Below are 24,895 nucleotides of genomic sequence, written 5' to 3'. Positions count from 1 at the left end.
AGACATTGTTCTGCTTATCTCATTGATAAGAAACTTTGCACATAGACACTTTAATTAACTTGCTCAAGGCAACAGAGTAGTAAATGCTATAATCAGAGCTTGAGGCAGCTCTGATAGAGATCAGAAGATGCTGTATTAAATGCTTTCTAAACTATACTCAATTCAGTTTCAAGTGTCAAGGAAGATATGGAAATACCCATTCATAGGAAATTTTGTGACAGTTTCATAATACTAAAGCCTAGTACTTCCTTTTTGAATGATGTTTTGATTTTTTCCCCTATTTTTAAAGCACCATGCAGATAACATATGTTTCAGAATAGGTGCTGTCATTATGACCCATAAAATTTTATATTACAGTCTAGTTACCCTCTGTATTTCGTCGCATTTTAAATGTATACAGAACTTCTTTTCATGTCATTTTGTTTTTTGACTATAAGATTAACATTTTCTGTTATCGGTGATTAGAGAAACGTGTTATTGAATAATATAACTATTGGGCAAAACAAACATGTTTAAAATGCATAGATCATTTTACTTTTGAAAAATGAGTCTCAATAAAGATACACTTAAAATGAAATAAAAAGTGCATTTGGAAAACGGACTGTAAAAATGTTATGTTTCCCCAGATTTCTTCTTCAAGTGTGGATGGGAGTGATTGTGGCAGAGCACCACAGCATATAATGGCACCCCACTGAAATATAAATTTCCAAGTCAGCTGAGGAATTTCACAGAACATAAACATCAGGACAGAGATGATGCATTTGTTTTCAAGGAAGGAGATTGTTACATCGCCATCATGTTCCCTTCAAATTAATTTACATCTAGTTTAGTGAATGGTAGAATAAAATTGAAATATTTAACTATACAATCAAAAATGTGAACATATTTGTTGAGAAAAATAAATGAGCCACATATGCAGAACATAAACCAGAAGGAGCTCTGGATACAGAGGCTGTTGATTTTCTCTCAGCCCAGAATTGAGTCTATGATTGTGACTATTAATTTACAATGATAATAAGCTTGAGACTTGATTAGATTTGAACATTTGGTAAAGGGTGGAAGGATTTTTCTTCTTGGTGAGCTCATGCCCTGAATCATAATGGTAACATGCTGCGTGGACTGAAATGCTTTTAGTTGATTCAGCTTCATCTTATTTTTTAATGTAGTTCACCAGCATTTATAGACTCTGAAACATTTAGCAGATGACTTTATATATTTCTCATAGTAGTATGAGCAGGGTGACTCAAGGAAGAGTTTGCCTTTTAACTATGATCGTAATTCCTGAATACAAACTATAATACTGGCTTCTGTTTCTAATTCAGTGACCTAAACTTCATCATAAGAATTAAACTAGCAACAGACAGATTGCTGTATAAGAAAGCAAACTAATCAATTTTTTTCCTCTAGGAGAATAGAGAGATGTGAGGCAGATAAAAGCTGTCATGATATTTCAATTTCTCCAAGAAGTCTTTTCTTAAATAGATATGATTTAAAGCAATGCTTTTGATATAATACAGATTTTTTAAAAGCTACATGGATATTGTAGAGTACTTGGCAAGAAAATATCATCATTTATGTTTCCTCCCTCTTATTTTATTCTAATCATTTGTTTATTTTTTTCCCTTTTTTGTTGAATGGATGCAATTATTTTTATTCTAATTTTCTGTTGAAAAATATTTAGTTGTAATGTTTTTCACTTATTTTAATTAGCTTGTATTGTTTGTATTGCTGCTGCTGCTACTGCTGCTGCTGCTAAGTCGTTTCAGTTGTGTCCGACTCTATGCGACCCCAGAGATGGCAGCCCACCAGGCTCCCCCGTCCCTGGGATTCTCCAGGCAAGAACACTGGAGTGGGTTGCCATTTCCTTCTCCAATGCATAAAGTGAAAAGTGAAAGTGAAGTCGCTCAGTCGTGTCCGACTCTTAGCGACCCCATGGACTGCAGCCTACCAGGCTCCTCCATCCATGGGATTTTCCAGGCAAGAGTACTAGAGTGGGGTGCCATCGCCTTCTCCAGTTTGTATTGCTACATACTCGTTATTAATAGAACTTTTTATTGTTAGCATAGTGAAAGTGAAAGTCGCTCAGTCATGTCCACCTCTTTGTGACCCCATGGACGATACAGTCCACAGAATTCTCCAGGTCAGAATATTGGAGTGGATAGCTATTCACTTCTCCAGGGGATCTTCCCAACCCAGGGATCCAACCCAGATCTCCTTCATTACAGATGGATTCTTTACCATCTGAGTCACCAGGGAAGCTAATGTTCACATAATGCTTCCACATATATGCTTCCACACATATGCTTTCCACAGAAAGCATAGTTTTTAAACATTCTTTTATTCTCATAAACAGATTCCTTATAATTTTTGCACATTATGAATGATGCTGAAATTAATATCTTTGTATTTAAGTTCTCTGTATTTGAGAATGTTTTCTTAGGAGAGGCTCCCAGAAATTACATTTTCAATCCAGGAATATAGATGGCCTACATGGATGGGCTTTCCAGATAGCTCAGTTGGTAAAGAATCCACCTCCAGTGCATGAGACACTGGTTCGATTTCTGGGTTGGGAAGATCCCCTGGAGAAGGATAGGCTACCCACTCCAGTATTCTTGGGTTTCCCTGGTGGCTCAGCTGGTAAAGAATATGCCTGCAATGCAGGAGACCTGGTATCCCTGGGTTGGGAAGATCCCTGGAAAAAGGAAAGGCTACTCACTCCAGTATTCTGGCCTGGAGAATTCCATGGACTGTATGGTCCATGGGGTAGCCAAGAGTTGGACGCCCAAGAGTTGGACGAGTGATTTTCACATGGATATATAACACAGTGTATTTTACTAATTTCTTGCTTGTACAATTTGAAGGAAGAGGTTGCAGATTTGGGGGAAAAATAGAGATGGGTTTGATTTAGATCCATCTAGTAGGGGTATTTCCAGGAAACTAAAGTGCAGCCACCCAAGAGATAATGTAGATTTGTGAAGAAGGGCTCATGTATATCCCTGCAGTGGCATTGCTTAAGAAAATTTAGCAATAAATGTGTATATCTTACAACTAACAGCATCAGTCACAGTCCTGTGGTCTCAAAATCATTTTCTTTTTCTTCTTTCCTTTATCACTTTCCCATCAAATTTGATTCATTCATGTGATAAAATGAAACTAATTCAGCTAAACTTTTCATGAAAAAATTATAATAATAACTTCACACTCCTTTTTTAATACTGAAGATGTGATGTATTAAACAATTTCTAGATTCAGGGAGGTGGTAATTTGTACTACATAAGTTACTTTCTCATTTGGCTTATTGTAACATCTCTCATATTAAAAAATAAGCAAGAAAAATATCTATCAACCATTGGATCAATTTATAACACTAAATGGTATATTAGATTCTACATATGGATATCACCAGATGGTCAATACTGAAATAATTGATTATATTCTTTGTAGCCAAAGACAATGGCAACCCACCCCAGTGCTCTTGCTTGGAAAATCCCATGGACGGAGGAGCCTGGTAGGCTACAGTCTATGGATTTGCTAAGAGTCAGACACAACTGAGCGACTCCACTTTCACTTTTCACTTTATGCATTGGAGAAGGAAATGGCAACCCACTCCAGTGTTCTTGCCTGGAGAATCCCAGGGATGGGGGAGCCTGGTGGGCTGCCGTCTCTGGGGTCTCACAGAGTCAGACACAACTGAAGCGACTTAGCAGCCAAAGATGGAGAAACTCTGTACAGTCAGCAAAAACAAGACCAGGATCTGACTCTGGCTCAGTTAATGAACTCCTTATTGCCAAATTGACTTAAATTGAAGACAGTAGGGAAAACCCACTAGACCGTTCAGGTATGACATAAATCAAATCCTGTGATTATACAATGGAAATGACAAATAGATTCAAGGGATTAGATCTGATAGAGTGCCTGAAGAACTATAGATGGAGGTTCATGACATTGTACAGGAAGCAGTGATCAAGACCACCCCCAGGAAAAAGAAGTGCAAAAAAGGCAAAATGGTTGTCTGAGGAGGCATTACAAATAGCTGAGAAAAGAAGAGAAGCCAAAGGCAAAGGAAAAAAGGAAAGGTATATCCATTTGCATGCAGCATTCCAGAGAATAGCAAAGAGAGATAAGAAAGCCTTCCTCAGTGATCAATGCAAAGAAATAGAGGAAAACACTAGAATGGGAAAGACTAGAATCACTTCAGAAAAATTAGAGATACCAAGCGAATATTTCATGCAAAGATGGGCACAATAAAGGACAGAAATGGTATGGACCTAACAGAAGCAGAAGACATTAAGAAGAGGTAGCAGAAATACACAGAAGAACTATACAAAAAGATTTTCATGACCCAAATACCACAATTGTGTGATCACTCACCTAGACATCCTGGAATGCAAAGTCAAGTGAGTCTGAGAAAGCATCACTATGAACAAAGCTAATGGAGGTGATGGAATTACAGTTGACATATTTCAAATCTTTAAATATGATGCTGTAAAAGTTCTGCATTCAATATGCCAGCAAATTTGGAAAACTCAGTAGTGGCCACAGGATTCGAAAAGGTCATTTTTCATTCCAATCTCAAAGAAAGGCAATGCCAAGAATGTTCAAGTGAAAGTGAAGTCGCTCAGTCATGTCAGACTCTTTGCGACCCCAAGGATGGTAACCTACCAGGCTCCGTGGTCCATGGGATTTTCCAGGCAAGAATACTGGAGTGGGCTGCCATTTCCTTCTCCAGGGGATTTTCCAGGCAAGAATACTGGAGTGGGCTGCCATTTCCTTCTCCAGGGGATCTTCCCAACCAAGGGATCAAACCCCGGTCTCCTGCATTGCAGACAGACGCTTTACCGTCTGAGCCACTAGGGAAGCCCAAGAATGTCCAAACTACCGCACAATTGCACTCAGCTCACACACTAGCAAAGTAATGCTAAAAATTCTTCAAGCTAGACTTCAACAGTACTTGAACTGTGAACTTCCAGATGTTCTGGCTGGATTTAGAGAAAGCTGAAGAACCAGAGATCAAATTGCTAATATCCACTGGATCATCAAAAAAAGCAAGAGAATACCAGAAAACATCTACATCTGCTTTATTGATTACGCCAAAGCCTTTGACTGTGTGGATCACAACAAACTGTGGAAAATTCTTCAGAAGATGGGAATACCAGACCACCTGACCTGCCTCCTGAGAAATCTGTATGCAGATCAAGACACAACAGTTAGAACCGTACATGGAACAATAGACTGCTTCCAAATTGGGAAAGGAGTACGTCAAGGTTATATATTGTCACCCTATTTATTTAACTTATATGAAGCATATATCATGCAAAATGCCAGGCTGCATGAAGCACAAGCTAGAATCAAGATTGCCAGGAGAAATATCAATAACCTCAGATACACAGATGACACCACCTTTATGGCAGAAAGTGAAGAAGAACTAAAGAGCCTCTTGATGAAAGTGAAAGAGGAGTGTGAAAAAGCTGGCTTAAAACTCAGCATTCAAAAAGGAAGATCATGGCATCCGGTCCCATCACTTCATGCCAAATAGATGGGGAAACAATGGAAACAGTGAGAGACTTTATTTTGAGGGGCTCCAAAATCACTGCAGATGGTGATTGAAGCCATTAAATTAAAAGACACTTTCTCTTTGGAAGAAAAGCTATGACCAGCCTAGACAGCATATTAAAAAGCAGGGATATTACTTTGCCGACAAAGGTCCATCTAGTCAAAGCTATGGTTTTTCCAGTAGTCATGTGTGGATGTGAGAGTTGGACTATAAAGAAAGCTGAGCACCAAAGAATTGATGCTTTGAACTGTGGTGTTGGAGAAGACTCTTGAGAGTCCCTTGGACTGCAAGGAGATCCAACCAGTCCATTCTGAAGGAGATCAGCCCTGGGATTTCTTTGGAAGGAATGATGCTAAAGCTGAAACTCCAGTACTTTGGCCACCTCATGGGAAGAGTTGACTCATTGGAAAAGACTCTGATGCTGGGAGGGATTGGGGGCAGGAGGAGAAGGGGACGACAGAGGATGAGATGGCTGGATGGCATCACTGACTCGATGGACGTGAGTCTCAGTGAACTCCAGGAGTTGGTGATGGACAGGGAGGCCTGACGTGCTGCGATTCATGGGGTTGCAAAGAGTCGGACACGACTGAGTGACTGATTTGATCTGATCTGTTGAAACTGAAACTCCAATGCTTTGGCCACCTAATGAGAAGAACTGACTCCTTGGAAAAGACTCTGATGCTGGGATAGATTGAAGGCCGGAGAAGAAGGTGATGACAGAAGATGAAATGGTTGGATGGCATCACCAACTCCATGGACATGAGTTTGAGCAAGCTCTGGGAGTTGATGACGGACAGGGAAGCCTGGCATGCTGCAGTCCATGGGGTTGCAGTTGGACACAACTGATCAATTGAACTGAACTGAATGGTATATTGCAATTTTCTGTTAATATATCTTTTCACTGCACTGGGAGGGAATGTGAATTCTGTAAAGATAGAATCTGTATGAAGATTTCTGACCTGCCTTCTTTCCTTCCTCCTTCTCTCTGTTTTTTCTTCCCTCCTTCCCTTTTTCCCTTCCTTCTAAGTAAGTCTCTTAAGTGTGCCCAATGTGCCCTGAGCTCTGAGAATTCAGTGGTCACAAATAAGCTTTCTGCTTCCTTAGAGTAACTGTTCTAGTGGGGAGAAGAGATCAATTAGACAAAGAAGATACATGAAGAAGATACATGAAGAAGATACTCAGATACTGGCAGTGAATATGAAGGCAATAAACAAGGTCACATGAAGGAAAGTGATCGAGGGTGGGCTGGACATGAAGGGTACTGCTAAGGAAGTCACATTAGAGCATCTGGATGTAATTAAAGCCATAGAATGAATGAAATCACATAGAGAGAGCAAGGAGGGTTGGTGTGAAAATTTAGAAAATTTGTCTTAACAAATGTTCCTGTGAAAGAAACAGAAAAAGATGATGGAAATTGAAGGGGTATAGGAACCTAATAAGCAGTTATCTATTACCTTTCATCATCAGCATCATTATTATCATCATCCACCATCTATTTAATCTACCTATGTATGTATTTCTTTCCTCCTTATTGGTAGTAGGAGATATTGGAGCAGTGGATTTGCTATTAGAGATGATCCAATAGAGAAAAAAGGCTGATGTGAGGTGTTGACAGTATATCTGCAGAAAAAAAAATGTCCTCAAGAGAATGAGAGAGGTGGGGTCAGTGTGATACTGTGGTTTTCCCCCCAGCTTCATTGTACTTGTTACCTAAAGATTAATACTGAATAAAGAAATTTTCTATGCAGTCAGTAAAGCTTTTATGTAAAAATTTGATTTATCATTACTGACAGCAGCAGCATACCTTGATTCATGGTAGTATATACACAGGGGGCTTCCCTGGTAGCTCAGCTGGCAAAGAATCTTCCTGCAACGCAGGAGACCCCGGTTCAATTCCTGGGTCAGGAAGATCCCCTGGAGAAGGGATGGGCTACCCATTCCAGTATTCTTGGGCTTCCCTGGTGGCTCAGATGGTAAAGAATCTGCTTGCAATGCAGGAGACCCGAGTTTGATCCCTGGGTTGGAATACTTAGCCAGCCCATGATGGTGCTTAGTTATTTTCTGTAGTAGTTATTTCATGTAGTAGTTATTTTCTGTTTGACCCTCAGCTCCTTAAATAATCCTGCTGCCCCACTGAGATCTGAATATCATAAGCTTGAAACCAATATTATCATAGATTATTGAAGCATGAGGGGACATAGAAATCATGAAGTGTGGTGGTTCTTCTCATTGATTATCATGATCACCTAGGGAAGTTTAAAAACAAACACCCCAAAGATAGAACACTGCAGACTATTTGAGCATCACTGGGATGGAATTAGAGAGCAAAGATCCTGAAATTAATCAATAGTCTTCCCATATTTCCAGTTGAATCTCTCTTCAGACAGTGGAGCAATATTGTTTTGTTAAGTTCATAATTCCATGTATCACCATATCAGGCCATAAAGTGATACTGCAATGAGAAACTAGTTGGAAAAATGAAAACTCAACACAACCAGAAAACATCAACCTGAAATAGATGAGATGCTAATATAATTGAAATGTTTAGAATCAAGGGGACAATCCATAGTTCCAATATTCTATACTACTCCTCTTAGATTCTGAGGGTTCTAGAAGTAGAAATTGTGTCTAAATTCTTGGACTCTGATATGGCATGTATGGTGGGCAACTGGAATTCTGTTAGCCAGTGCACAGGAAGTCATTGAGTTTTCTCCCATTCTTATGAAATGTGTGATACTTTTCAGTATACTTCTGCTCTGACATATGACGCTGTTCAAGTGATGACCGAAGCTTTTCGAAATTTACGGAAGCAGAGAATTGAAATCTCCAGAAGGGGAAATGCAGGAGACTGTCTGGCAAACCCAGCGGTGCCCTGGGGACAAGGTGTAGAAATAGAAAGGGCCCTCAAACAGGTCAGTCACTCAAAATGATTGCGATGCAACTTAAGGGTGGCCACTATTTTTTTTTCCTGCTGAATTAGTCATTCTTATCTTATACCTTCTGTCTTATGTAGAGGGAATATTATTTCCTACCTACACAAAGGTAGGTTGAAGAAAAAAAAGAAAACGAATGAGTGTCATTTTCTTGACTTGCATCCTGGGAGAGTCCTCTGGTCGACCAGTTTGTGTCTGGTTGAAGTGAATTTATAACTGTATTCTTTCCCATTTCCTCCTTAGGTGCAGGTTGAAGGTCTTTCGGGAAATATCAAGTTTGACCAGAATGGAAAAAGAATAAATTATACAATTAACATCATGGAGCTTAAAACGAATGGGCCCCGGAAGGTAAATCATTAGTGAATTGAGGGCTTTCTGTCTGTGTGAGGAGGTGGGTTAGTGGACCCACCACCTCATCTTCCAGAGTCCTGGAGATATGTATTCACATAGATGGACTCCACAACTCCAGAAACATATATTTTAAAATCTTTTTTCTAAATAAAATATATTTCTGGTAAGTAATACTGAAACAATTTTAAAATAACTATGAATAAAACAATTATACAGTTTTTTTTTTTTTTTTAGACAGAGGTAGAAAGAGTTTAATGAGAAGAAAAAGAACTATAGCTGAAAGATTATGGTTCTGGAGACCAGACATAGCCGGTGAAATGCGCATGTAACTTTCAAGTCAACATTTTTTTTCTTCTGTTATGGCTAAAATGCCATTGTTTGAATTTTATGTTTCTATATGATCACTCCCATGAAAATTACCTTTGGGGAATATGAAAAGTGAACATGAAGAGACAGTCTGTTTTTTTGCAGTGCCTTTCTTGATTCACATACTTAAAAGATATATGTCTTTTTTCTTCTCTGATTGCCATGGCTAGGATTTCCAAAGCTGTGTGTTTAGGACAAGTCTAGTTAGGATAGGTGTAATTTCAGATTCAGACATGGGTTTGAAAATAACTCAGTGCTTTGGTAATAGAAAGGCCGTATATCCAAGTGCACTCTTTCTGTGTCCTTTTTCAGATCGGATACTGGAGCGAAGTTGACAAAATGGTTGTTACCCTCACTGAACTCCCTTCTGGAAATGATACCTCTGGGCTTGAGAATAAGACTGTTGTTGTGACTACTATTTTGGTAATTAGCTACATATGCCTGTTTGACATTATTTTTTCTTAAGAAAAACATCTGCCAACTAGTATTTCTGCTTATATTTTAGGACAATAACTGATATGGTGATGCTTTTGAATGTTTCAGTCATTCATTGCATGTTATTCTGTTTAAAGGGATCACCAATGAGCTAAAGCATTCAAAATATTTCCTCTCCACTTCAAGAATGAACTTTAGCTTTATAGATAATTCATAACCTGGTGTTTGGGGCTTCCCAGGTGGCTCAGTAGAAAAGAATCTGCTTGCCAGGAGTTTCAGGAGATGTGGGTTTAATCCCTGGATAGGAAAGATGTCCTGGAGGAGGAAATGGCAACCCAGTCCAGTATCCTTGCCAGGATATAATCCCATGAACAGAGGAGCTTGGCGGGCTATAGTGCATGGGGTCACAAAGAGTCAGACGTGACTGAGCGATTGAGCATGCATGCAATGTGGTGCTTACACGTGTGAAAAACGGGGAAAGTCTGGAAGAGCCTTCCTTGTATTCCATCAATGTTTCGTTTTTCCACTTCCACACTATTCTGGGTCCATTCTGTCCTTACATTTGTTACATGGCTCTATAATGGTATCAGTTCTGTCCTTACATTTGTTATTAATACATGGTTTAATGTCAGCTTCTCTCTCTTCCTATGGAAAGGGGAACTTCTGAAAGACAAGGGTGATCTCCTTTGTTTTTAACCCCAAGTCTCCACATAGTAATTGGCACGTAGCCAGTGCTAAGTAAATGTATGTTGGATGGAGTGACAGCATTGAACTGGATCTTGAACATTGAGGCTCTGGATAGATGATTGGGAGACGTAGGTCATCATGACAAGCTGTTGATATAATAAAATGGAGGAAATGAAATGGGGTTCACTAATAGTGTAGGATTTTGCAACAAAATAGCCTTATTTTGTTTTACTAATCTGTGATGCAGTGAATTGGTGGGATTCATTATGGTAACAATATTGAGAAGAAAATATAGTTAGGCTAGTAAGGGATTTGAATAAGAACATTAGTTGGCACTTTGAAAGTCTTAATAAATGTAAGCTAGGTATTTGAGGATTTTTGTCTTAATCATGCTATTGAGAACTATCTCACTGGGCCCCACATATGCTTAGTGCCACTTTCCAGTGGAGAAATTAGGATGATGTTACTACATTTTTTCATGCTTCTTCTTTCTGGTGTTTGCAGAGGAATGCTACTCTCTAGCTATCTGTGTAGCATAATTCTAGGATATTATCTCATAAAGGAAATTTGATCTCAAGTCTGAGAGGATAGCATCTGTAATCACCATAGCAACAACTCTTTCAGTCTGCACATCACTGCCCATGGACCTGATTAGAACATGAACCTATCCTTGAACTAGTAGTGATACAGGGTTTTGGGTGAATGATGGTTCTTTGGAATCAAGGGAGCCCTAATTTAGAACAAGACAGTGGTGAATCCAGAGTTAACTGAAACAGATGTTGAGCCACATTATTTTTCAGCAAGCCCTAAGAATTACAAACATGACATGGGGATATACTAACTTTTGAGTCTCTTGTTTACTTGGTATGGCCAGGTACAAGCCATATTAATGAAATATAATGAAAGATATATGAGAATCTTTGTTTAGAAATGTTATTATTAATTTTCTTCATATTTTCCACTATCTGTATTCTACAATGTCTCTAACAGGTAATAATTAAAAATAATTAAACCAGAAGATTTGAATCAATGAGAGCAGATAATTAATATAGCTGTCTTGATCACCTAAAGTGTTTTCTTTCTGTATAGGAATCCCCCTATGTTATGATGAAGAAAAATCATGAGATGCTTGAAGGCAATGAGCGATATGAGGGCTATTGTGTTGACTTGGCTGCAGAAATCGCCAAACACTGTGGGTTCAAATACAAGTTGACCATTGTTGGGGATGGCAAGTATGGGGCCAGGGATGCAGACACGAAAATTTGGAATGGGATGGTTGGAGAACTTGTATATGGGGTAAGTACCACTCTTCTTACAGATAAAATCATTCCATTTGAACTCTTGTTGAGGGAATGCTGAACTTCCATGCAGAGTACCAACATCTGAGGTTGTTGGTTTCCCACATTACTCTAGGAATACTGTCTTGTTTCCTTGTAAACATTTGAAGATGAAGGATGAAGTCAGAAGCAGACATGCAAATGGAGACAGGCTTCATCTGTCTTGAAGCCTATGGGCCATATGCATTTTTCAAAGATCGCAAAGGCATGGATACAGATGTAGTTCTCATAATCAAGCCAAATGGGTGTTCTCTGTATTTATTGAAAAGGAGGCATATTTGGGGAACAAACTGCTTTTCTTCTGTTTATTATTTCCTGGGACTCCACCAGGGAAATATTCATTCCCATATCCTGATTTCCTGTCCTACCCATTGATCCAATAGCATAACTATGATTCCTTCCTGACTGGGAGTCCTGGTTCTATTATTGTCCTTTGTTTCCCTTGCAGAAAGCTGATATTGCAATCGCTCCGTTAACCATCACCCTTGTGAGAGAGGAGGTGATCGATTTCTCAAAGCCCTTTATGAGCCTCGGGATCTCTATCATGATCAAGAAGCCTCAGAAGTCCAAACCAGGAGTGTTTTCATTTCTTGATCCTTTAGCCTATGAGATCTGGATGTGCATTGTTTTTGCCTACATTGGGGTCAGTGTAGTTTTATTCCTGGTCAGCAGATTTAGCCCCTACGAGTGGCACACTGAGGAATTTGAAGATGGAAGAGAAACACAAAGTAGTGAATCAACTAATGAATTTGGGATTTTTAATAGTCTCTGGTTTTCCTTGGGTGCCTTTATGCAGCAAGGATGCGATATTTCGCCAAGGTTGGTTACTCGCCTGCTTCAACTTTGTGCATTTTAGGTCTCGAGTGGACATTCATGGTGTTTATGAATTCACTGTAAAGACGTTAGCAGCTGCCGGCTGTCTGTCCAAGCAGTGTAAGACTCTTAAGGACAGACTTTTACCATCGGCGTAAGCCTGTGAAATATTTGAGCAACGTTCTTTGAATGTTGGTCCTGTATTTCCCTGGTGAAATTGTACACACCATGGAGAGGCTATAAAATGCATAAGGTTCCTATGATTACATGCCTTCTTGGAGGGGTACCGTGTTTTTGCTGCATATTCTCATTTTACAGTCATCTGTGTGTTGATCCACAGACCTGTATTTGGGAAAATGGGCAACATTACTTACTAACTAAAAAGCGACAAAACTTCATTTCACACATCCCATCTTTTTGTTGTTGTTGTTGTTATTAGCTCATGGAAATGATATGGGAGAAATATTTACAGAATTTGTTTTTTAAAGGTTAGGTTGCTGAGTTGAAAAGAATGTATGATAAAATATTTTCCAAGTATCTAAAAATAAATAGTTGGGATGATGACTACTTATTCATTACAAATATTTGTGCCATATTAAATAGTAATGCACACAGGATGGAATAAATTCATACACCTCCAATTACATGATATTTTAATTCCTGCCCTGTAATGCCTAAATAGAATAAATATATCACAAAACACACATTGCCTTTGTGCATGTTGCATACATAAGTCAGAATAATAGCCATGTCTGGTTCTTTAGAGGTACTTTTCCTGATGTGATTAGTTTCACATTTAAAGCCTAAATGATTATTGATCTACTGGCGCATTTTAATTTGGGTTCAATTACCCTCCTTTGATTCTATGGGATATCTTAATAACTAGTAGAGGCAGTGGCTGTTTAAATGCTATTTCATTACTGCTAGTTTTTGAGCATTTGGGGGCTGAGAATAATTAATTTCAAAAAACTATATGTGAAACTCAAAAAACATTTTGTATCTTTTACAGTCTTTTTGTTTACTCCCCCAGGGAGGTAAAGGAAATATATCATGTTTGCAGAAAGTATCAATAACTTACTTTTCCAATAGTATGGAATGTCTTTATGAACTTTGTGGATCTGAAACTCTTAATTCCATCAAGCTTTCTGTGGCCTCTCTATGGAACTGCACTATATTACAACCAAACCAAGGGTATTTGCACTGCATATAGAGAGAGACATAATTTTCACACATAATGTATGATAATAATTATATCATATATTTATGATTATGATGATCTGTGATAAAACAAGATTCATAGTTCTGTCTCTATATTTAGTTTATCTGATTTACATTAAAGACATAAAGAGAAGTGTCTAATGATGAAAAAGAAAAATACTAACCAGATTGGAATCTCAGAGAACATTCTGGCTCATAAGCAATAAAGAAATGATTCCTCTTTGGAAAGAAGGTTACTGAAGTTTGATGTTACCATAGCCTTGAGATATAAGGCAGTTATCCTAGGGTTCCACAAACTTTCCTCTGCCTTGTGAATAAGCAGGAGAAACGTATGAAGTTTCATTATGACGTAGGACATGCTGACCTAGGTTCTGATTGATGAGCTCTCAGGTTTGTTTGCCTTGCTCCTTATCTATCAGGTCTCTGAAGGTCACTCTTGTGGGGGTCCAGTGCTTGTCGAGGAGCAAAAACACATTTACACATAGGGGCTGGAGTACAAGCCACATTTAACACATTTAACCCTGTGTTTTTCCAGGGTCCACCGTGACATACTGACATTCAAATTTTAACAAAGCCTGCTTCCTAAAATATGACCATTTTTATTTGCTTATGGTTTCAGTCATGAATCATGACTCACTACATTTTCACATGTAATAATTTTTATTTCCTGGTAAGATATATCAATTTTAGATAACATGTCTCCTTGTTATCTTTTATTTGCCATGGGATATATATGTATAGACATATACATATATATGTAAGGAGAATTCACTTTATTAAAATTTTTTCAGCATATGAACCTTTCAATTTATGGCTATATGTGCATTTGATAATTGAACATGCTGCCTAATATTGGAAAATGTAAGGATTTTTTTTAAAGGAACCAAGCTATCATATTTTAGAATGCAATGATGATAATTCTAGGAAAGGATAGAGCAGCTTAGTATCTAAAATAATATTAATAGTAATGCATGAAATGCACAGATCACTTTACATATGCTCTTTAAATACTTTTAAAGATATTTATCATCTTTTTCTCAATAAAATATGGTAAAGAACTATTTTATTTATATGAATAGAATACATTGAAATTTTAATCTAGAATGATTACATGAAGTGAATTGGTCATTGCCTGAAATTAGGTTTAGAGTGTAACTGTAGTTTTGTGAAGACTATGACCACAGAATTATGAGAGCAAAAAGTTGCAAAGTTAACTCTTATTCTCTGGCTTACTTCTGTTTTCCCCCCCAATATCCTTAAGTGATTCAAATGATTAAAAGATTTCATTGTTATTTAATAGACATGAGAAAAATGATAGAATATGTATATATATTTGCTGCTTTAGTGAAGACACTGAGAGATGAAAGTTTTGTTTTTAATGAGAGAAATCATTTTTATCTGTCACCATAAAACATAACGTTTAATTTGCTCCTCTACTTAAAATTTCTCAGGAACTCATTCAGAAGCTTTAGTTCATCCTTGGAAAACACTTACAAGTAAATAATTAATTGCTCAATAATTTTCTGTTTTGAATGATGCACAAGTTATATACATTTTTGGGGTTATCTTGCATAGTTCAAAAAATGAGCATATTTAAATATGACATAAATACTAGATTAGGGAGCAGCATTATGTCTTTAACTTGTGTTTATCTTACAACTGAAACACAATGATTTATAAAAATGATTCTAAAATATATTGCAAATAAACCTACAATGTATACTGTCCAAGGCAATGAGATCCATTTTAAGGGCTTAGACTGAATCTGCCCTCTTAAATACAAGGTACATGAGAACATGTGAGAATTAACTTTTTCCATCCTATCATATTTGTTTAATTTTTTGCATCTCTTAGATACTGGTAAAGGCTCTTCATCATATTGTTTTTATTTTTCATTGATTGTGCAGTTTCTTTTTCTCTTTTATTTTAGCAGCAGATGCTTTTATTTAAAAAATCTTTACTTGTAGCTTCACTGCTTTTCTTCACTTCTCGAGTAGTTTATTATACAAATGTTACCTGATAATTGATATAGTATCTGTGTTTCATCAAAAGGTGTATTTCTTATTATTAACTGTGAAGAAATTTAGTTTAGGTCTTAAATTGGTACATTTTCATAATTTAAAGTTTTAAAAGTGTTACCTCTTCACTATAGAAGGATTTATTGTTAGACATAATAGAGTTATTATCAAAAGAGAAAAAATATTGTTTTTTTTTTAAATATTACTCAAATACCTTTATATGTGGAACCCCACAAAATCTTGCCAAATAAAACCCTATATATCTACTTCTGTATCTACATATTTATACTTATCTATTTCTATACCTACATCTATACTTATCTATCTAGGGTTTAAAGTAAATCAAGCTTTTGAAAAGTATTTTATGTAAGAATTTATGGTCACATAATATTTCTATTTTTATTATTTTTCAAACTAGAAATTTATATTTTGGCAAACTTTTAAATATCTGATTTGTTTTCTTTCAGTTTTCTTTTTTCCTTAAGCAGGAGGCACAAAGGAACAGGGATAAAACAGTTCATGCCTGAAGCATCAGATTTTTATTTGTTAAGAATTATATTTTGTGTCATACTCTGTAGTATCATTTTTTTCCATTTCTATCCTGTACTATTTCTAAAATCTATGTTTATGCACATACAAAATCCTAATGAAATTTTGGACCTTTTTTGAGGGTTTTGAAACTTCATTGGAAGGATTAAATGGAGGGTTTCTTTGGTGTTTAAAGCCATATCTATGGTGCATACTTTTATTTTTGATATTTGATTTTGTTTGTCAGCATTTTTCAGAGTTTTGCTGTTAATCTTAGATTCTCTTCTTTGTTTAATTATATCATGAGTGGATAAAATATTATAAGCATTGGATAGATTATTCACACATTTCTTGAAATTGCCTGTTACATGTAGCCATAATAACTGTGAAAGAATTTCAGGAATCTAAAGTTTTGCCTCTGGATAGCTCATCAGATCTAGTGAATCTGTAATCCTTGCCCAGAAAGTTTAATAATTTTAAGTTTCATGAACTAGCTGATATATTGAAAAATATGAAATCAAATATTTCCCTATAAATCAATATTTGTATAATACTGCTAACTTGTTTCCTTATGAGGTCATTCATTTCACTTTACAAATCCATTTCGTACTTGTTATCAGATCCCTGTCTGGGCGCATTGTTGGAGGAGTGTGGTGGTTCTTTACCCTGATCATAATCTCCTCCTACACGGCTAACCTAGCTGCCTTCCTGACTGTAGAGAGGATGGTGTCTCCCATCGAAAGTGCCGAGGATCTTTCTAAGCAAACAGAAATTGCTTATGGAACATTAGACTCTGGCTCCACCAAGGAATTTTTCAGGGTAAGAGATTCTGCTTCATAAGCTCTTGTTTTGGTCTTACAGTTGAACCAACCTAAACTCTGTGCCTCCTTGCCTCTCCCATGGTCTAAACAAAGGTGCTATGTGAAAGTTACTTCCATCTCTGTCTCTAATTCTATTTTTGTTCCTCTTTTTTCATTTGTATTTTATATTGGAGTATAGTTGATTTACATGTTGTGATAGTTTCAGGTTTACAGCAAAGTGATTCAGTTATACATATACATGTATCTATTCTTTTTCAAATTCTTTTCCCATTTAGGTAATTAAAGAATACTTGAGTGACGTTCCCTGTGCTATACAGTAGGTTCTGGTTGTTTATCAAATTTACATATAGTAATATATATCTATTAATCCCCAAATCCCAATTTATCCCTCCTCTCCACCTTACCCTTTGGTAACCATATGTTTGTTTTCTATTTCTGTTCTTAACCTTTTCTCTACCCCTCTACCCTCCCTACCCCTATAATTGGCACTATCTATTTTTATTGATTCCTGACTCTTTTGGAGAAAAACACTATGTTGTAAAGAAATCTAGTTTTTATAAAAATTGATTTTCCTTTTGGGACAAAAATGAAGCAAAATCTAGTTAAAATTAAATTATTATTTTTAAAAGAAAATGGTGTTATAGTTTGCTTTATGTTAAATAAGCTTGACTGTCAATTATCTTACATAATTTACAGTTGAGAACTGACTGTCAAATCAGTTATGTTAATTCTGTGTCAGGAAATCAATTATGATCATGTGTGGAAATTCTGAGTTTTCTGTTAAACCCTCCAAGAAAAGGCTAACAAAGGCCTTCAACCTCCTAATTTTTAAAATGGGAATAATAATTCCATATCTATTAAATGTATTTTAGCTTTTAAAAGATCTTTGGTCTTATGTTCTCTGTCTAAAGGAACCAGCCCAATAGGCTGATGGTATAATTTTCTTTCCTTATATTCTTAATGGGATTCCCTGGTGGCTCAGACGGTAAAGCGTCTGCCCACAGTGTGGGAGACCCAAGTTTGATCCCTGAGTTGGGAAGATCCCCTGAAGAAGGAAATGGCAACCCACTCCAGTACTTTTGCCTAGAAAATTCCATGGATGGAGGAGCCTGGTGGGCTACAGTCCATGGGGTCGCAAAGAGTCGGACACAACTGAGCGACTTCACTTCTTTTCTACTCTTATCTCTCTGAAAGAGCTCATTCTATTAAAATGTTGAAATAAAGCAGATAAACCTTGGCATTAAGCCGAATAGATGGCACATGATGATCTCTAATAATCCACAAGTATCTTTGAGTGTATCTGAGATTGAGTGAAGATCAGGGCTTTCAACGTCCAGCTGAAGTAGTACATTGTGGTTTGAGGACCATCTCATCCTGCATTACCATTGGTATCTTTTCCAAATAACATCAGTTGTGCTCCAGATGTGATGGGAGAGAAGGTGGTTCTGTCAGACTGCTGACAACAGATAGTAATTTGGACGTGAGTGGGGCAGCAGGACTTTGGCACTTCCACTAGGCACTGCAGTGTAAGCCAAGCCTATGGTCCTTTTGTAAGCAACCTTGACTTTAATGCTACCTGTGAATGTTGCAATGCAGTTTTGCTGCTAATGACAGCTTACTCCTACTACTGAAAATAGTTGCAATGTGTGTATATTGTAGTGCTTAACATAATGTGCTCTCTAGCCTGATCATGACAGTGGAGCTATTAAATAAATTAGAATATTGCCTGGGCTTCCCTGGTGGCTCAGATGGTAAAGCATCTGGCTGCATGCAGGAGACCTGGGTTCGATCCCTGGGTTGGGAAGACCCCCTGGAGAAGGAAATGGCAGCCCACTCCAGTATGATTCTCAATTAGTATATTTTGAAACATTTAAATGTATTCCAATATGGCTTGCTTTTATTTTATTGATATATTTTATTGGTATTCCTCCCTCTCTAAATAAGATCTATGAAGGGACTTGTTATATCATGGTTTACTTACTGCTACTTATGTTGACTAAAATAACCTTGTTTCCAGACACTGTCTGTTGAGAGTCACTCTCATTAGCTTGTTTGGGACCAGCTATTCTCAATAACTGCACATTCAGAATCTCAGAGCTTTTCAGTGTACCTTAACTCAACCATAGAAACATATGCCTTAATCAGCACATGGCCAAGATTTCATGCTTAGAATATGTAAATTTCCCAGGACACAGGATGAAAAGGCTAGATAACTCTGGGCAAAGGATACATCAACTCCTGTGTTTCAGTTCAGTAACCCCACAGATATTGTGGTTCCCACGTGCAGTACACACACACATACACAAACAACCCTGACATATCTGCAGTGTGTCATTTGCCTATATAGGATTGTGGAACTTACTTTCTCTGGAGTAATAGAGAAGTGATGTTTATTATCTTATTGTTGTTGTTATTGTTCAGTCTCTCCATCACGTCTGATTCTTTGCAACACCATGGACTACAGCACACAAGGCTTCCCTGTCCTTCACCATCTCCCAGAGTTTGCTAAAATTCATGTCCATTGAGTTGGTGATGCCATCCAGCCATCTCATCCTCTGTTGTACCCTTCTCCTCCTGCCCTCAATCTTTCCCAACATTAGGGTCTTTTCTAATGAGTGAACTCTTCACATCAGGTGGCCAAAGTATTGGATTTTCAGCTTCAGCACAGTCCTTCCAATGAATATTCAGGATTGATTTCCTTAAGGTTTGAATGGTTTGATCTCTTTGCAGTCCAAGGGACTCTCATGAGTCGTCTCTAACACCACAGTTCAAAAGCATCAATTCTTCAGTGCTCAGCTTTCTTTATAGTCCAACTCAGCCTTCTTTATGGCCCAACATCAATATATGACTACTGGAAAAACCATAGCTTTGACTAGACAGACCTTTGTTGGAAAAGTAATGTCTCTGCTTTAATATGGTATCTAGGTTGGTCAAAGCATTTCCTTTAAGAAGCAAGTGTCTTAATTTCATGGCTGCAGTCAACATCTGCAGTGATTTTGGAGTCCGAGAAAATAAAGTTTGTCACTGTTTCCATTGTTTCCCTATCTATTTGCCATGAAATAATGGGACCAGATGCCATTATCCTTGTTTTTTGAATCTTGAGTTTTAAGCTAGCTTTTTTACTTTCCTCTTTCATTTTCATCAAGAGCTTCTTCAGTTCCTCTTTACTTTCTGCCATAAGGGTGGTGTCATCTGCATATCTGAGGTTATTGCTGTTTCTCCCAGCAATCTTGACTCTAGCTGTGCTTCATCCAGTCCAGCATTTCACATGATATACTCTGCACAGAAGTTAAATAAGCAGGCTGACGGTATACAGCCTTGAAGTACTCCTTTCCCAATTTGGAACAAGTCCATTGTTTCATGTCCATTTCTAACTGCTGTTTTTTTGACCTACATACAGGTTTCTCATTAGGCAGGTAATGTGGTCTGGTATTCCCACCTCTTGAAGAATTTTCCACAGTTTGATGTGATCCACACAGTCAAAGGCTTTAGCATAGTCAATGAAGAAGAAGTAGATGTTTTTCTGGAATTCTCTTGCGTTTTCTAGGATCCGGTGGATGTTGGCAATTTGATCTCTGCTTCCTCTGCCTTTTCTCAATGCAGCTTGAATATCTGGAAGTTCTTGGTTCATGTACTGTTGAAGCCTAACTTGGAGAATTTTGAGCATTACTTGTTGCAGAAGTTTGTATATTCTTTGACATTGCCTTTCTTTGTGATTGGAATGAAAACTAACCTTTTCCAGCCCTGTGACCACTGCTGAGTTTTCCAAATTTGGTAGCATATTGACTGCAGCACTTTCACAGCATCATCTTTTTGAATTTGAAATACCTCAACTGGAATTCCATAGCCTCCACTAGCTGTGTTCATAGAGATGCTTCCTAAGACCCACTTGATTTGCACTCCAGGATGTCTGGCTCTAGGTGAGTGATCACACCTTCATGGTTATCTGGGTCATTAAGATATTTTTTATATAGTTCTTCTGTGTATTCTTGCCACCTCTTCTTAATATCTTCTGCTTTTGTTAGGTCCATACCATTTCTGTCCTTTATTTTGCCCATCTTTGTATGAAATGTTTCCTTGGTATCTCTAATTTTCTTGAAAATATCTCTAATCTTTCTCATTCTATTGTTTTCCTCTATTTCTTTGTATTGTTCACTTAAGAAAACATTCTTATCTCTTCTTGCTATTCTTTGAAATTCTGCTTTCAGATGAGTATATCTTTCCTTTTTCCCTTTCCCTTTCACTTCTCTTCTTTTCTCAGCTATTTGTAAGGCCTCCTCAGACAACCATTCTGCCTTTTTGCATTTCTTTTTCTTGGGGATGGTCTTGATCATTGCCTCCTGTACAATGTTATGACCCTCTGTCCATAGTCCTAGACAACCTGATAACTTTTATTAGTATAGCTTCCCAAGGCAGAGTCTTATCTTATGCAATGTCTCTGAATCTCACAGTATTTCTGTATGATAGTCAGAATGATCATTTTTGTTTGCATGTTGCACATTATTAAACTAAATGTGAGGATTTGACCAAATTCTGGCAGGTAATGTGTGTGCTGAAGTCTTTTACTCCTAAAGCATTCTTCCCGTACACTGTTTTTCCTTGCGGAGAAAAGTCTCTGGATTTACTTCGCTGCCTTCATGCTCTATTTCAATCCCCTCTATGTTTTGTCAAGTTAGAGGATTTAATGGTAGAAATGCAATCAGTGACTCACAGTTCTTCTCCATATACCTGCAAAAGTAGCTATGATGAATCAAGGTGACTAGGTCTAAGTGCATAAAGCATTAGTAGTCAGCTTCTCTTTATCTTGAGAAGGAGGGGTATGTGTACTCAAAAGTACTTAAAGCCACACTATTCTGTTTGTAGCAGTAAAAGAAGGCTAACAGAACAGCACACATCAGCCAAGTGAACAGGAGCTTGCCATGTTAAATATCCTCCATGAAAACAGGGTATGGTTGTCATTTGAGAAAGTAGTACACAGAATATGTTATTGTTGTTCAGTCACTAAGTCATGTTCAACTCTTTGCAGCCCCATGGACTATAGCACACCAGGCCTCCCTGTCCCTCATTATCTCCCTGAGTTCACCCAAGTTCATGTCCATTGAATCCGTGATGTCATCAAACCATGATGTCATCCTCTGCTGCCCTCTTTTTCTCTTGCCTTCAATCTTTCCCAGCATCAGGGTGTTTTCTGGTGAGTGGGCTATTTGCATTGGGTGACCAAATTATCGGAACTTTAGCTTCACCGTCACTCCTTCCAATGAGTATTCAGGGTTGATTTCCCTTAGGATTGACTGGTTTGATCTTGCTGTCGAAGGGACTCTCAAGAGTCTTCTTCAGTATCACAATTCAAAAGCATCAGTTCTTTTGTGTTCAGCCTTCCTTATGGTCCAACTCTTACATCTATACATGACTACTGGAAAGACCATAGTGATAGCTTATGGTGAACAATGCCTGATTTGTGATCTCCGAAGAAGAAGATTTAGCTTCGGGACCAGGGACCAGGCTTGATCATTCAAGAGCTTTTGTGTAGCAGAGTTTTATTAAAGTGAAAAAGGGACAGAGAAAGTTTCTGATATAGAAATCAGAAGGGGATGGAGAGTACCCCCCTCACTAGTCTTAGAAAAGGGAGTTATATACTTTTTCAATTGGTTATTACAATAAATCAAAATAATGTCTCAAGGTTGTAAAGATCTTACTAGACCCAATCCCACTATTTACATTTTAAGATGACAGGATTAGAACTAACAATAGAAAGATCTTACCAGACCCACTCCCATAATATAAATTTTAAGATAACAGGATTAGTCAGAAGGTTTTCAAGAAGGAGAAACTGTACGCAAGCAGAATACATTATTGTTATGTAATCCTTACTAAGGAATGTAGAAAAGAAAGTTTGTCCTTTCCTCCTCCTTGAGAATTCCAGGCCCCTATATCCTCCTCGACAGCCCCAGACCCCTATCTTCTCCTTGAGGACCCTGGACTTCTTGTCAATTGACTAGGAATTGACTAGGAATTAACTCTCTCGATAGCTTTGACTATTCGGACAAAGTATATGTTTCTTAAAGTAAGTATACTTTGTCCGTAGAGTTAAATTAAAAGGTGCTGCTAATTCATGAGTGATCCCTTCTCCAGGAAATCTTTCCAACCCAGAGATCAAACCCTGGTCCCAGGCATTGCAGGTGGATTCTTAGCCACCAGGGAAACCCATAACTGAATTAGTGTTGGGTAATTGGGTACCATGGTGACCATAGTAGGAATAGTCTTCATTTTGCTTCTAACTCTAAAGATATTTTCAAGCATGGTCTGTCTTTATAGCAGTACCCATCACATCTCATACCTTTTCTCATGGAGTTTGTTGCATTCGGATATGAAGATTGACTGCAGATCCCATTTAAAAAAGAATCCTGTTTATAGAGTGTAACTCCAAATGCATTGAATGAGATGAAGGTAATTTATAGACATTACAAGGGCAATATATAGTTGTTTTCCTTGACTTTTTTTTTTCCCTTTAATTGCTAGGTTATACTACAATGTATTAGCAGTAGTCTGGTCAAATTTCTGAGCTTAAGATGAAAGGTGTTACAAAGGAAATTTCCTTGCATGCACACTACACTCCATGCATTCCTAAAATTAACATTCATCACACACCTGGGACATCCTCTCTGTCAACTGCCCTTTTATCTTTAGGGGCATTTGGGGCTCCTGTAAACCGGGTGCAGGACAAACAGAAAGCTAGGAGAGTGAGCATCATGGCGCCCAGACTGCCAGAAGCAAAGATGCAGATGGAATGGGCATGTCCCACACCGAAGACACGCGCTTGCTTTTTGTTCTCTGGCTGCCACTTGTAGTTACTTTCATGCCTGAGACATGAAAACTTGTCTCAGTTGTTGGTATTTAAGATTCTAATAGTTATTTTGTGTTTCCTTATATGACTTAATTCGGCTTTAGTGGTAGCCTTTTCTTTGTAATGCTGTTTATGAAGTGGGGTTTTATTATTTATGTTATTTTAAATTTTCCCTTATCTCAGTATTTTTCAAGTCAACTTTTGTTTCTTGTCACAGCAAGAGCTCTGAATTTAGCCACTAGAGAAATTGATTTTAAAAGTTAGGTTTAAAAAAAAAAAAAAGTTAGGTTTTTGTCTAAAGTTTAAAGATATATGAGTAGCTAAAAGATGGAAAATAACTTGTTTAAGACCATTTGCCAGTTTTAAAACAGAATTCAGAATTACAGTCTTCAGTCTCAATATTAACTAAAGATATGTCTTTGAAGGGATGAAAGCATCTTATATCAAATTAAAAGATGACTATTTCATCTCATTTATAAAAATCTGTTTCGTTGTCATAAGGTGATGACAAATGTTCAATTTAAATCTAAAATATTTTCATATTTCAGTTACATAATTTAATAATTTTGGGTTATATTAATATTGCTTTAATGAAGTCAGTATGTGTGCCTTATATTTAGAATTCCAATTTAAGTTGCAAATTTTCTAACTTAAAAATCTATATGTTCTTTCAGTGATAATCAGTGAAACTAACTTGAATGAAATATTTGCTTTTTGCTACTAGAGAAAGTAAATAGAGGGCAATCTTATAATCAACAAGAGATGTGAGAAAATAGACCCTACATCTTACTTTTCCAGAGTTTTCTGTGCTTAGAACCCATATACATCCTTGTACAGAGTGAACGATAAAGTCTGAGTTATTTTGGAGCTGTCAATCCTCCCTAATTATAGCACCACCGTAACACACCTATAATTAAGAAAGAATTAGGCTTTCAATTATAAACCACTATTTTTAGACTTTCACATTTTGATAATTTCTTCTTTCAATAA

The 24,895-nt window shown here is 37.4% G+C and overlaps 1 protein-coding gene across 4 annotated transcripts in view; it reads left to right on the top strand.

Moving 5' to 3' along the window:
- Positions 1-24,895, top strand: part of GRIA2 (glutamate ionotropic receptor AMPA type subunit 2) — a 186,095-nt gene that overhangs the window by 129,067 nt on the left and 32,133 nt on the right. For all 4 annotated transcript variants that reach the window (XM_061384342.1, XM_061384338.1, XM_061384339.1 and 1 more), the window contains exons 7-12: positions 8,299-8,466; positions 8,731-8,835; positions 9,517-9,627; positions 11,416-11,622; positions 12,112-12,482; positions 16,861-17,059. In XM_061384342.1, the coding sequence (XP_061240326.1) occupies positions 8,299-8,466; positions 8,731-8,835; positions 9,517-9,627; positions 11,416-11,622; positions 12,112-12,482; positions 16,861-17,059 (1,161 nt within the window). The remainder of the gene's footprint in view (positions 1-8,298; positions 8,467-8,730; positions 8,836-9,516; positions 9,628-11,415; positions 11,623-12,111; positions 12,483-16,860; positions 17,060-24,895) is intronic.

The sequence above is a fragment of the Bos javanicus genome, chromosome 17, assembly GCF_032452875.1.
Source record: "Bos javanicus breed banteng chromosome 17, ARS-OSU_banteng_1.0, whole genome shotgun sequence".
Lineage (NCBI taxonomy): Eukaryota > Metazoa > Chordata > Mammalia > Artiodactyla > Bovidae > Bos > Bos javanicus.
The sequence above is the reverse complement of the archived record's forward strand: the minus strand, read 5'-3'. Positions and strand labels throughout refer to the sequence as shown.